A 14,230-nucleotide genomic window follows, 5' to 3' on the forward strand; every position below is an offset into this window, starting at 1 on the left:
ACACTGAGCTCCTCTCACCTGTGAAGGCAGGTTAGGTTCAGACTTCCCTTTGTGCCTTGAAAATATCTTGCTTTGTCACCAGAGAACTTTGTACAGACTATCACACACATTGGTGAAAGTGAGCTGAGTTTAGATAGTATAACAGCAATCTAGCATAAGTTTGAATAGAAGAAAAGCCCTCTTCACAAAATGAGATTTAACAGTGGACTAGTAATATATATTTGAACTCTTGTTTTAAGCACAGTAAGGGAATAGATGCAGAACATGTAGCGGTGGATGCAGAGAAGGAAGAGAGGCTTGCTCATGTAGAGAGAAGACAAATCACGCTGGCTTTATCCTATACCATTATTTCATCCTTTTTCCTGTGAATTTTCTTGTTCCAAGATATTTTTCTTCCAAAACAGCTGCTCATCTTTGCAGCACTACGTTTTGTTGATCAGCCTCTCTAGGCAATTAGGTAGTTCCCATCACCATAGTATCAGCAGCATTCAGAAATGGAAAAAAGGGGGTAGCAAACCAATCTCTGCCTCTGCTTCACCTTGCCTCTAACCCCCTGGCCTCTCAACAAGACACATGATTTGGGCAAAATCATACTTTGCTCTCCTTTTCCTTTTAACTACCTATGGCTGAGGACATCAAAGTGCTTGTGGGTGACGTGCTGACCACAACCCATGTGCTGGGGGACACTAAGCAGTAAAAACTGATGTTACAGGGACTTCTACTGACAAAACACTTGAAAACAAGCTTCCTATTAAGCACACTGGCTCACTAGAACTATTCTCATGTTCCAATAAAAGCATATGCTTTTGTGTTTTGCTAAATCAGGATTTTATAATCAAGCATTGTTCATACTGTTAGGCATGTCATTCAGTTAATGATGATAAAAAAGCAAGCATCAGTTTGCTAGTAAGTGCCTGCAATCTGCATCACAGAAATGGAGGAATTAACTCTTTCAAAGGTAAACTCAGAAGACCGTCTGTCCATTAAAGAGTGTTTTTAGGTCTTGTCATGAACCTTTTCCCTTTTTGTCCTGGGGCTAGAGTACTGTTAAATAAAGACCCTTTCTCACTGGAGAGGGGGACATATATGTTTGCAGCCATGGGGAAACCCACATGGCACTTGAGCCTGCCAGCTCTGCTGGGAAGATCTTCGGATTCATCCTTGCAGCACACCTCGGCGGCCAGCTCACAACTGTGGTTAACCTCATCCATGGATGTTGGTGTCTTAAATTTTTCTCATATTTTAATTTCTAAAAGAGAGAATTCCTCATATGTTGAGCCAAACTGCTACTGGGACATTTTAATGATAATCCAATGAGGCCACGAGTAAGGCTGTAAAGCGTGCACGGTACTCACACAACTCTGCTCCCATGAACATCTGTGGTGGAACAGGAATATCCCATGTAATTGCACGTGCATGTGTGAGACTAAACACTGAAATGAGCTGCTGTGTTACACCAGTGCTAGGGTTTACAAAGAGTGTACCTTTACTGGTGCTTTCCAGATGAACTGCCACTGCAAAACCTGCAACAGACTTAAGGTATAATTACCATTACTGTCATCAGTTTTACAGCATATGTGAGTATGTATTGCTTTGCTCCTTTGTAAGGACATTTGGGGGGTTTTTATTTTAAAATAAAACTTTATATTTTTTCCAAAGCTCCCCCCTGTAAATTCCTGTAAAATGGGAGGGATGGGGGGAGAGGAGGAAGCAAAAGCCATACAATGTCCCAACCCATAGTAATTACCAAAAATATCTGTCAGGTCCCTTTTATAAGTTGTCGCTGTTATATTTACTGAATGAATTCATTCAATTTCTGATATGAAGAACATATTGCAAATCAGTTATTCTTGTAGAGCTGACACTATTTTTAAATATCATCTCATATCTTTTATCAAAGGAAAACAAATTAAATCATCCACTATTAGTTGCTTTTCTGAATTTTTTAAAAGATGGTGCTGAGTTATAAAGTTGAGTTGGGTAAATGAGGAGTTGCATGATGTTTACATCAGCATGAACCTAATTACAGTTAGACTTAAGCCCTTAAATTACAGGAATTGTAGGAAGAGCCGTAAGCATTGGGCCTAATCCTCTAAATCCAGTCCTGGGAATTAAACAAATATATATTCTAAATGTGTACAAGTTAGCTATTGCAGCAGCAATGCTTTAGGTGCATGGCCCATAAGTTAGGCACTGAGACCCCTGTGAATAGCTGGGTAGATTTAAATGCCTCCAGAAAGAAGTCCCAAATTGTTACAGGCTGGGCCAGGAGATTCCTAGGGCCAGGCAGTAGGAAATGATTGTCAAATTGCACATCAAAGGGCCATGGTATTCTTCAGAGTACGCTGTTGAGTATCCTTTAAAATAAAGCAGGTTTCTGAATTGTAGTCAATCCCTGTCCTTAATAAACCATGCAATGATTAAAGTGTATATACAAAAGATGAGAGACATGAAGTCAGCATCTTTCTAAGCTTCAGAAGCTATGGACCCGCATCTGCCCAAGGAGAATGCACAGACAACCAGGGCAGTAGGGGATAGGAGAGCAGATGTTGGGCAGTTAAACTTAGGCTAGGATGACCCTCTGTCCATCTGCCTGATGCTTAGATACTGTGTGATCTTCTTGCAAGATGCAGAAGGGGACTGATGTGAGAGAGCCAAACTCTGTAGCTGAACTTCTCAGCTCAAAGGATTTCCAGCTAGGCTTCTACTCTTGGAGTTCATACAGGAAGAACCAAAATCCTGATTTCCTCTCAATCCCTTCAAAAAACATGTATCAGGTTAGGCACTTATGGAAAATGAGGAGGGTGGTCTTGAAACATCTTAAACTGGAGGAAATTGAGGAGGAAATCAGCATTTCTCTGTCCTCTTTGGTTCTCCAGGCTCTGAGTTACTGTAAGAAAAGTGAGAGGCACAAGAGCTTGCTTTGATCTCCACAGATCATGAATTAAAAGAAAGCACCTCCATTTGCACCAAGGAAGAGAGCCAGTCCCCACAGCAGTTGGGCTGTGCATGCCTATTTTCTGCATCCTGGTGCTGCTGATCACTACACAGCAGTGATGTCTAGACACCCAAAGTATATAACTTAAAGACAATGCCGTAGATTTGCTGGCTGAAACAGTGATCCCACAGCAAGATGGTCTGGCAGGTCCTGAACTAGGAAGCCACAGTTTTTCTGCATCTCAGCTGCAGGTGACAAAAGTTCACCTAAATCTTGTTTTAACAGCATAAATCTTAGTGTGGTTCGAGCCCTTAGTTCAGTGCATACTCTTAGAAGTGGATAAGGGGCACTTGGTGGTATTGTCATGATGGATCCTTAGGTTCTACAAAATATATTCTGCTCTAGGTGCAGAGGCATTTTTAAGAATTTGTTTTTCTCTGGCTTTTCTTGAATTAATGTTAATAAAAGCTGCCCAACCTCTTATTTTTTCTATATGAACACAAAAATTGCAGCTGCCTGCCAAGTCTGCTGAGAGATGGATGTAATAATTTTCAATTGGACTGTTAGCCCAAAGGGAACCCAATAGCAAGAGATTGACAGATGCAGCATGGATTATCTTGTGCTCTGAACTCAGCCCAATTTGTGGTTTGTTGCAGGTGCTAAAGAGATTGATATTGCTGCTACCCTGGAGCACTTGAGGGACCAGAGACCAGGCATGGTCCAGACAAAGGTACTGTCAATAAATCCACTGGGATTTTAAATACATTAAAGGTCTTTCACAATAGTTGTTTTCATGACAGAAGAGAGAGAGTGTGACCTAATTTAACGCAGGTCGCTTGCTGATTACTGTGTTTGGCTCCCTACCAACTGAGGTTTATTTATGCTGAAGATTTATCTAGGCTACTTTCTTTGGTGTTTACTGCTCTTTCTTGTAACATCTCCAACATCTATCTTGATTACCATATATGAAGGGCAGTCAAGACAACAATCTATAGCCTACTAAAGAAAATGTGCCTTTGAAAGAATGTTCTTGCTTTCATCCTGAAATATGGATTATTTTCGTAGAGTATCTGTGCTTAACTGTGTGTGTAGTATTTTTTAAAAAACTTCAACCCATTAAAGAGAATGTAACTGCTGCATTTGATTTTTTTCTGAAAAAAAAAAATAAAGTTTTGAATTAAAGGAAATATAGTTTTGTAGGAAGTTGAGTAATTTTTAGTAACTTTGAATGGAAAAGCTTACATCGTGCCTAAAGCCATGTCCTTTACAGATGTACCATGGTAACTATATTTTTACCCTTTGGTGAGGTGAACATCTTACTCTATAATTCCTGTCAGTTGTAATGGTTTTGACATTTTTCCACAATGTAAAACTTTTAAAGATAGCTGATGGTATGATTGTGGTCCCTTAAATTAGAAATGAAACTTTCTATTATTAACAATTTCAGTGATGTATGGACTGATATTTTGGGGTATTTGCTGCAAGTTAAGAGCTGCAAATATGACAATAAAAAAACTCATTCATGGCATGGAGACCAAATAATTCTGTATATGACATTGTAAAATATCGAATGAGAGTTATAGCCCCAAACTGAGTAACAAGAGCAAAGCAATGTGGCAGCGCGCTATCTTGGCCAAGCTAGAACTGATAGGAGAGTCTGCAGCATTTACAGAGTTGAAATTGCTGAGGGACAAAGGTGAAATAAATGTGTGTTGCAGGAATTACGGGTTCATAACTTTTCTTGAATCCCTTCCTAATCATTTTATCTTCCCACTAATGCTAGGAGAAGTGGTGCTGCAGTTCAGGGGACATTAATTATTATTTATAAATTAAGTAAGTGCATGAAAAATAAAGATGAGCCAGTCAAAGCTAAGTAATTTTTATCTGCAAGGAAGATAAAATTGCACAAATCTTTCTTCTGCTTTGATTATTCAGACTGGGGAAAAAATGCATATAGCACTCAGTATCCAATGTCACATATATTTCTTCTGAGGGAAGATGCAAGTCTTGAACAACTCCATAAACGCATTCAAAATATATGGCAGCTCTGTAGAAATATAGAGCTCAGATTCCAGTTTCCATTTCAGGGCAGAGAAATTACAGCTTGTTGCCTTCAACTAAAGAAAAAACATAGCTCCAGAACCAACGAATGAGGTTATGCAAACAACTTTTCTTACTTAGCTCAGAAATAGTTACCCGAGTCCCATGAAGATCTCACTCAAGACATGTTTTTTCCTTCCAAACATTTATCTGGAAGAGCTCCAGAAGATAAATGTATCCTGTGTTTTCATCCAAGATGAAAAATTTTATTGGGATATTGCTTATCTCTCCTCTTGCTCTTTCTTCCACCATTGTCATTTTCTCAAAACCACCAAAATCACTTATTCAAGCTAATGTCTTGCAAATTATAAATATCTGGTTACATGCTAGCAATGCACAATCCCCAGAGAATTTTTCTGATGGATTTAAACAAACCCCTGTGCTTTCCCAACTGAATACAAATGAGGAATATTAGACTCTTGGAGTAATTTAAAACGATGGATTAAAAGTCAGGTTAGAAATGCCAATTACAGAATATCCCTAGGCAAAATAAACACCAACTTACTTCAGCAATGTTATTGTGTTTCCAGCAGGCAGCGCTCCACATTTTCAATAAGCATGTGAAAGATTTGTTTGCAACATTTTGTCTTCTGGAAGGGATCTTTAATTCAAAAGCACTGTATACAATAAATGGTAATGAAATTATCATAAGGACATTCTGCATTTCTGAGAAGCATAATAGAGGGTTTGTAGTTTTGTTATTTTTTTTGCAGGGGAATCATAAAGTAGAATTGATATGCCACATGTGAGAGGAAAAAGTAATGAAGGAGGAAGTGTATTCTCTGTGATGGGAAAAATGTATTATCTTTTTTTCTCTCTCCTTCTGTGTCTTCCCTCTTTCAATCTGTAATAATTAGCTAAGGTTCTTTATTGTGTCATATATGCTACATGTACTCAATTTGTTTTCCTGGGCATTTTTATTTGTAGACTAACTGAAACATAGCTTATTATTTTTTACTGAATATATTCTTGTCACCTCTGTATTATAGGTGGACTGACACCACAAAATGCCCATCCGGCTCTGTTTTCTAGGCAAAGCTAGATGTTAAAATTCATCACCAGTCAATCTTGTGTATGTGAATAGCATATGTGAATGACAGTGTAGCTGTACAAAGCAACGAACTGAGATCCTTTAAAAATTACTGAAATTAATTTGCTCTAACTGTGGTTATTCTCATGGAAAGGTGCAGAAGGTGTCTAAAGGCTTTTCTTTGGAGGGTGCTGATACACATCAATGGAAGCTGCACTATCTGCATTTCACCTGTGCATATTATGAAAAAAGAAGGAGGGAGAAGAGCTTGGCTGTGCCATCCCAGAATGACCACATCCTCACACATCCCATGTGTCTGCTCTACTGTCCACTCTACTGCAGTGTTTCACAGTCAGTTTTGAGCTCTGGATGTAAAGATTATGCTTTGCAAGTTGTTTTGCCGTAGTAATTTAAGGTCACACATAATGTTAGCTGGTGGTTTCCACTGAACTTGTCTCCAAAATCCGTACTGAACCTTGGAGTTTATGCTGATCAGTCCATGGTCCTCAGGCAAGACAGACACTTTTCCTCAGGCAGTGCAATGATACCTTGTGCTCATGTGAGGGGTGCCCCTCCATGAGGGACAAAGGCACTCCCAGGTCGTATGGTCTGCAGCCTGACAGATCTTCACAGTAAGGTGAACACATCTCAGACCAACAAGGTTGAAGGGCAGATTTGCTCAGTAAATAACTTTAGAGTAATATAAGCTATTTTCAGCAATGGGAGAAATATTAAAGTATCATAGTTCCCAATCTTACAAGCTTTTCCTGAGTGCAAAATACTCAGATGAAGAAGACATTAGGTAGCCTCATTACCATGGGCAGCTTCCCTTCTTCTGAACTGACGCCCACATCTTGGAAGAGGCATCTGCACATCTCTGAAACTTGGCTGCATCACCACATCAACCCCATCATGCTTAGATCAGCCTCCTCTGCTGTTGTGCTCCCTGTGCTCCAAGGACTGGCAGTGATGGGGACCAGCTGTCCCACTCACATCTGAGTGCTGGCATCCCGGGAGCCTTTGCCCCTCTCCTGCCAGCACAAGGGTCTCCCACACTGCCCAGGATGCTCCACAGGTCTCTCACCTCGCAGGGCTGCACCGATGGGGTCCAGCGGCTGCGGGCTCTTCCTGCCAAGGCTCTTTTTCCCGGAGGCGAGCACTTCTCATGCATCAACCCAAATTTCCAAAAGCTTTTTGAGCTAGTACAGGTACTATGTTTGGTTCTGTCATGGCATGTCCAGATGAATGCCCTCTCTGCCTCCACTGCCCTCCGGCTCCTCTCACAGACTCAGTGTACTCTGGTTAAAATACAGCTGATACTCCTGAGTGCCCACCAGCATTTCCAGTCTTTTCTTTAACTGCAGAGACCTTGAGGAGCATGGAGAGGCACAAGCAGGTATATACACCATTTTCTGTGCCTAATGAGGATGAGCCCTATTCTTTAGGGTGAATTGATGTCTGATTAAAAACTGTTGGCTGCAGTCCAGCAGATGTACAAGGATGCCACTTTGACAGCACCAAACAGACAACAAAACTCTTGAATGTCAGTGCATCTGAGAAATTATTCTGAGTTTCATTCTTTTTCCACTCAGGAACTGTGCCCATCATTGCTTCTCTCTGAGGCATCTCCACATGGGAGATGACTCTGCAGTGGTGTAAGACAAGGCAGAGATGACTGGTACTGAATTGCAGGAATTAGAAGTCAGCTGCCTTTCTGAACTATGAGTTTCACATCCGTAGTTTGTTCTTTCATCCTTCCTGCAGATTTCCACAGTAAAGTGAAACACTGTGGAAAATTAATGCTATTAGTCCAGTAATCACCTTTGGGGGCTGGCTGTATTCTGCAGCCATCCACCACTGCTGTGTATGTACCTGAAGCCATCCCCCACAGCCCCTGGCAGTGCAAACTGAGGGGCTCGAGGTACCTACCAGACCACCAATTTTATAGTTGGAGACACAGATAGTGTCCCAGCAGTGATCTCAGGATGCCTTGCAGTGTGCACCTCAGACTTCCATTGTCAAAGTTGGTGCTTCAGCAGCTCTTGACCCTGGCTGGTTTAAACCACTGGAGTACTTCTAGAAAATCCACAAACTTCTTCACAGTCCTTGTCTGGTGTCCTTGATTTGTCTGTATTCTGAGTAGACTGCTCACTTTTTTTTCATCAGAAAAGTCGCAAACACCAAATCATCCTGTCAGATATTTCAGTAAGCTAAATTCCTGAAAAAAATTACTTGCTTACAAAATATAACACCTATTAACCTTGAAGAGGTAAAACTCCTTTGTCCTTCTGTAGGACTACACAGCTCGGGAGTATGTTAGGGTTGCACTTAGAGGATGTGGCCATTCATGGCTGTGTCCTTCACACCTCTGCCAACCCAGCACAGAAGCCTGTTAGTAATTTTGGTTTTATGCTTACAGTAAATTAATAGCAGAGAAAATCCTACCCACATATTTCTTAAAAAGGAGTGGTCTAAACATGGTTAGGTAATTTGAGGGTGCAGAAAGGCCATTAAAAAGGGATGCTGAAAAAGAACAATAACAGGTAAACCAAAAAGCAGATATTGTTCTATGTAAGAGGCATAATGTGGGAAGATATTTATTCTAGCTGATTTCAACCAGAAACAGTCCTCAGAAAAGCCAAAGGCTATGCTTAGCAGCATCTCACCTGATTCATATCTCACTTATGTTAACGAGTTTCCATCTCTGTGTCAGAAGGAAATGGCTGGTGATCAACTACTCCCAAACCCTTCTGACCATACAATTGCAATATAACATTGTGTCCCAATAGTTTAGTTTTCTCTGTTAAAATGACTCCAGCTTCATGATGCTGTCGGACATGTTGTATGGCATCCATAATCCCAGAACATTTTGTTCTTTCCTGTTGCAGTGTACAGTTCATCCTGCATATTCATATTTTTAACAGTGTTTTGAGGATGCTCAGCTGCAGGATTGTGCATCAAGCTTTTGGAAAGTGTTTTGTTTTATTATTCAGAGTATGCGTTTGTTCTCTCTGCAGGAGCAGTTTGAGTTTGCTTTGACAGCGGTTGCAGAGGAAGTGAATGCAATACTCAAGGCACTTCCCCAGTAAGCAGCTCACTCTCCTGAAGGTTCCCGCAGGATCCGTCCCTCGTTTTCCTCATCCTCAGTCCCTGTGAATGTTCTTGGAAACCGTGACCTGACCTTAACTGTGTATCTTCTGTTGTAACCACATAGTGATAGGGTCCTTACAAACTCCTTTAGCTGGTAAAAGTTCAACAGTTAAAATGTGTATTCTGTTTTTTGGGGTTTTAAACAATTTTTTTAAAGTATATTGAAGCCTCGGATTAAGTAACAGAACAATCCATCTAATTCCTTTCACATCCTTGAAGCCCTGAATGTCACACTTTGAAAGCACACATTCATGTTCTTAATAGCAAATATACAGTATTGTGGGTAATTAGTGCAGTCAATATAGTCTCAGAAAACAGTGTTCTGTTATATTTTGTAAATTCTCAAAGGCTGAATAAGAGGGGGGGGCCTGAAGAGGATGGTGATTGTTCCTATACAATGCCGAGCTAGAGCACGAAACTGTGCTGAGGGTGTGAGTAAACACAGGTCCAGGCTCTGGCAAAGAGAGCTTGCACCTTCTCATGCTGGGCTTTGGCAAGCAAATGTTTTCTTAACTGTTGTTTACTTTTCAGCTTTGTGCCATGAATGGACTATAAGTAAATAGGGCTGCACAGTTGTTGCAACTGGGGAGAACAAGTTGGTCACGTTAATGGGAAGCTGGGGGATAACGAGCACAACAACTCTGACTGTGTACCTACCACTGACAGCGCAGAAAAGGAGAGCGTAGGCTCACCTCAGGTGATGGGGAAAGGCTCTGTCAGCAGTCAGGTAAATGTCCGGAGCTGTTACGGAAACAGATTGTTGATTTTATGGGATTACTGAGGAAGAAAATGGGACTCTGCTCTTTATATTTTTGCATTTCCTTCTGTAAAGCTGTGCTGTGCCATCCTTTTTAGCCAGGAAAATATATTTCTGTAAAAGCCTGGATGAAAGGGAAATCTCCAATCTGCATTTTATGATTCTCATCGAGTTTGTCTGATCCAGACGCTCATTGCATCTTTCTGCAGAGGCTCTGCTCGCTCCTTGTTCTGAATTACACCTATTTTAAATAACCATTAAGGGATAAAGAAGCACACAGGTTGAATTTCAGAGATTCTTGTGTTCTCAAAATCCTAATGCCTACTATTGCGAAGTAATGCTAAAATATGTCTGTATATGGTTTGGTTATGCAGTCTTGCTTATGTGAATTCACAGGTTTAGTTGTGGTACTCTTCTGAAGGAATTTAAGTTATTGCTAGAAAGTATTCTGATATGTTTGAGTGAAGGGCCTGAAAGTAAAATTATCAAAGGTACTTAAGTGATCTAGGCTCTTAATTTAATTTTCAAAAGTGAATAATTGGATGCTTTTTCATATATTAGCCTACATCTCTGTGATTTTTTTCCAAAAATCTTAACAGTGTTGTGTGCTTGAAACCATATTAGGCTAATCGCTTGACTTCAGCACTGGATAATATATAATTGAATTTAATTTGGGAAGGGGGAGCTTTTATAAACTTCTCATCAGTGAAATGTTAAAGATAATAATGTCACAGAGTTTTGCTGGCATGGAGGTAACAGGCATCTATCAAAATCAACCATGTTGCGATTTTGTGTTGTAGGTGTGGATATTGGTGATTTCTTCTTTTTATCAATTAAAGAGTTATTTAAAAAAAAAAAAAAAAAAAAAAAAAGCAGAAGGCTTGTTACTTTTTGCCTTACATTTTTGTATGCTTTACTTGCTATGTGCTGTTGCTTAATTTGTGCATTCCATTACTATAGCAGTACAGAGCAGTTACTGCAGATGCCATCATCTTCTTAAGTACATATACTGTACATTAAGCCACATGTTTATTTTATGGCCTAAGCATTTTAGAGCTTTCCTAGCAATAACTAAAAAAACTAATGGAGTATGAATGAGAAAATTGCCTTTTTCATTTGATAATTTAGGTTTAACAGGATTCTTTTATTACTTTAGCTAACACAAAATTGCAGATCAGGGCAGATGAGATCAGTTTAAGCAGTATCAGCAAGTGTTTGAAGTAGATTTACCGTGAGTCATGTACTGCAGTTTTCTGAAAATACAGGTAGTTATATCCAAACAAACTGTCCAAAGAATCAAAATTAGGGCATCCTAAGCCAAGCCCTCTGATTATTGGTTAGAATTATTTCCCTGTGCAAGATTCTGTGCCGTTACCTACTGCCAATGCACTAATGGGTTTTTAGCACAGATTTCTGCCCTGGGATTCATTACTGTCCACCTTCTGACAGTCCCTGTGCATACCACAAACATGGCTGACAAGCCTTTCGTTTGCATTTTCAGGAATTTTTTTTAATTGTTCTTTTGCAAATATTTGCATTTCATAATAGCAATTTCAGGGTGATCCCTATTAATTCACAAGCAGCTGAGTATAGGACTTAAATATTGCTCTTCATGCTTCGGAGTTTATTTAGCACAGATTAGAGGGCATTAATCTTTCCCAAGGCTAATGGGGCAGGGATGTATTGTTTTATTCATACTTGTAGACCAGTTTACACAACAGAAAGATGCCATCTTACTCAGAGAGTATCTCCCACTGAATGTCACTGACAATCCTGTTATTTCAGCCATTTTGTACAGTTCTTCCACAAAGAGGTGCCAGGCTTATTCTGTTGACTGGAAACAGAGTATTTCATCTGTGCAGGTAGCATACTGTTCACACCTCTCAATAAATGCCCTGCTTTGGGGGGTGATAATCTGCTGCAGGGCCTATTGGTGAAATGCAGGTTTCAGTTGCACCAGGGCGATCTGGAGGGGTTTGACAATCCATTTCCCAGGAAGATGCTAAAGCCATGGATGGATCCACAGAGATGGATTTCTCATGCAGGGAAGGTATTTTTTTACCTTTTTCACTGTAGTTAATTTAATCCTTGTGATTTGATGAGGGATGTTATTCAGGCCACTTCTGGCCACTTGCGCTGGATGTGGGACCTGCCCTGTGTCCACTGGCAGATTGAGTTGAGATTCTTTCTGGAAACCAGGATCACCTGAGATCCCAGAGTCAAATGAGACCCACTGTCCTTTCTTGTTCAATAGTCTGCTTGATCTTTGGTAAACTCATTGCGATTGAAGCTGGGGCTGGTGCCTGATGCGTAGCCATGTAAACAGCATGTGTTTAATATTGACTGTCCTTGTGTTCTTGATAAAGACAAATTGAATCTACAGGTGCTGTTTGTGTGGTTGACTCTCTAAATGACATTTAAGGGAGGGAGGTGCAGGAAGGCAATTTAACCCCAGGGCTCATGGTTTCCTTCCTCACTGGTCAAAGCCTGCAGCAGAGGGAGAAAATCCTGTTTTCCCATAGTCACAGCAGCGAGCATGACTGCTAGCCCTGAGCAGGACAGTGACCTGAGCAGAGCCCATGTGTACGTAGTCACGGTGTGTGCAGATGTGAGGGACGGAGAGGTGGCTGTCACCAGCATTGATAGTTCGTACCAGTAACAGCACAGTTGCTCTCTCCAGCCTTCGCCCTTCCCATGACACGGGCTGGGATTTAGAGGGATGTACGGGCAGGACAGCACCCAAAGCCCAGATCCTTGAGGTTCAGCCCTAGCCACAGGGAAAACGGTGTGGTGTTTGCTGTTGGCTTCACGTGTTACAGGTGTGAGCTCTAACCATTGCTCTTAACCATTGCCTGTGGGACCTGGTGCAACCCAGGTAACATCCAGTGGAAGTCCTTGGCAATTGTGAAAGCCAAAAATGAGTTTCAGCAGAAGACCCCATATCCAAATCTCAATCCACTAGCAAAGCAAGCAAGATTATTTTTATAGATGCTACTAAATGTTTAAAACATTTTAAAATATTTTTTGAATCTACATCAATGACTAAACCTTGTTTCTGTCTCTAGCATGCATGCAGAACCAATCTCTATCCATCCCCAGGGGAATGACAGCTATAGTACCTGTAAGGAGCTCATGCTTTATTAGTCGAGTGGAACGTTAATAAAACCCAGCCCACTTCATAATTTCCAGAATAGTCATTAATTAAAAAAACAGCTTATTGGAATAGAAAACAAGTATTTGATTAGTTTTGTTACAGAACAATAGCTCTCCTAATTTTTATTCTGCATATTTTACTCTTTGTTTAGAAAATTCTCTTAAGAAGCAGTTGAGATAATTCGCTTTTTAAAACTGTACAGTTTCTATGGTTTTGCTTTATAAATGAGAGTACACTTTGTAGATTTGATTATTATATTTTTTCTGTTAAGATTACATTGGGCATTACAAAAGCATTCCCCACCACAGTGAAAAGAAAACTATCCTGTTGATTTATTGTAAAAGAAAAAAATAATTAAAACAAATTTGCAGAGCTGTGGCATACTCAATCCAATTAGAGCATGACTCTCTACTACTCTTCATTTACCACATTAGAAATAAAATAAAGTTACACCAGCAAGATTTCATTTGAAGCTGTTCTTGCATGCTGTTTATACTGTATTTGATGGCATAATATTGTTTTGTTTACAACCTTTTCTTTCTTGTCATTCTATTATATTCTTTATATGTATATAGTTTAAAAAAAAAAAAAAAAAAAGGTTATACAAAGTATTTTGTTCTACCTCTGTAAAAATCATATCTGTGAATAAAGTCACATTGTCTGTGGAGTATGGTATTGTGAATACAGCATTAACAGCTGGTGCTTTGCTTTTATTTGGGGTGGGAGCAGTACCTCCATCTGATGTTGGAGACCTGGATTCTGAATATCAAGGTGGGCACAGAGGGCTGACAGAGAGGGGCACAAACATCCTGCTGATGGCTTGGAGGTGCACATTTAATCTGCTCTGACCAGAAGAGATTGCAGCCACCTCTGGCTTCTGTGTGTCACCTGTAATATTGCAGCTTCCAACGTTTTGGTCAAGGCAAGACACCTGTGTTCAGACCAGAAAGTGAAGCAGGGAAAAAAAATTACCAAGTTACAGCAACTCTCCTTGTACAACTGGGAAGTGAAGAAATTTGGCCTATAGTGTGTGTCACAGAGTGTACAAGTTAACAAACAGAATAAATGATAGTCTCTTTCAGGAAAATTAAAGGCAGAAAA

The 14,230-nt window shown here is 40.2% G+C and overlaps 1 protein-coding gene across 1 annotated transcript in view; it reads left to right on the top strand.

Moving 5' to 3' along the window:
* PTPRN2 (protein tyrosine phosphatase receptor type N2) overlaps window positions 1-13,818 on the top strand; it is a 664,155-nt gene extending 650,337 nt beyond the window's left edge. The window contains exons 22-23 of the mRNA XM_042802176.1: window positions 3,595-3,668; window positions 9,086-13,818. Coding sequence (XP_042658110.1) covers window positions 3,595-3,668; window positions 9,086-9,157 — 146 coding nt within the window. The 3' untranslated portion in view covers window positions 9,158-13,818. The remainder of the gene's footprint in view (window positions 1-3,594; window positions 3,669-9,085) is intronic.
* The last annotated feature ends 412 nt before the right edge of the window (window positions 13,819-14,230 follow it).

The sequence above is a fragment of the Tyto alba genome, unplaced genomic scaffold (genome assembly GCF_018691265.1).
Source record: "Tyto alba isolate M040663 unplaced genomic scaffold, T.alba_DEE_v4.0 Super-Scaffold_38, whole genome shotgun sequence".
Taxonomy (NCBI): Eukaryota; Metazoa; Chordata; class Aves; order Strigiformes; family Tytonidae; genus Tyto; species Tyto alba.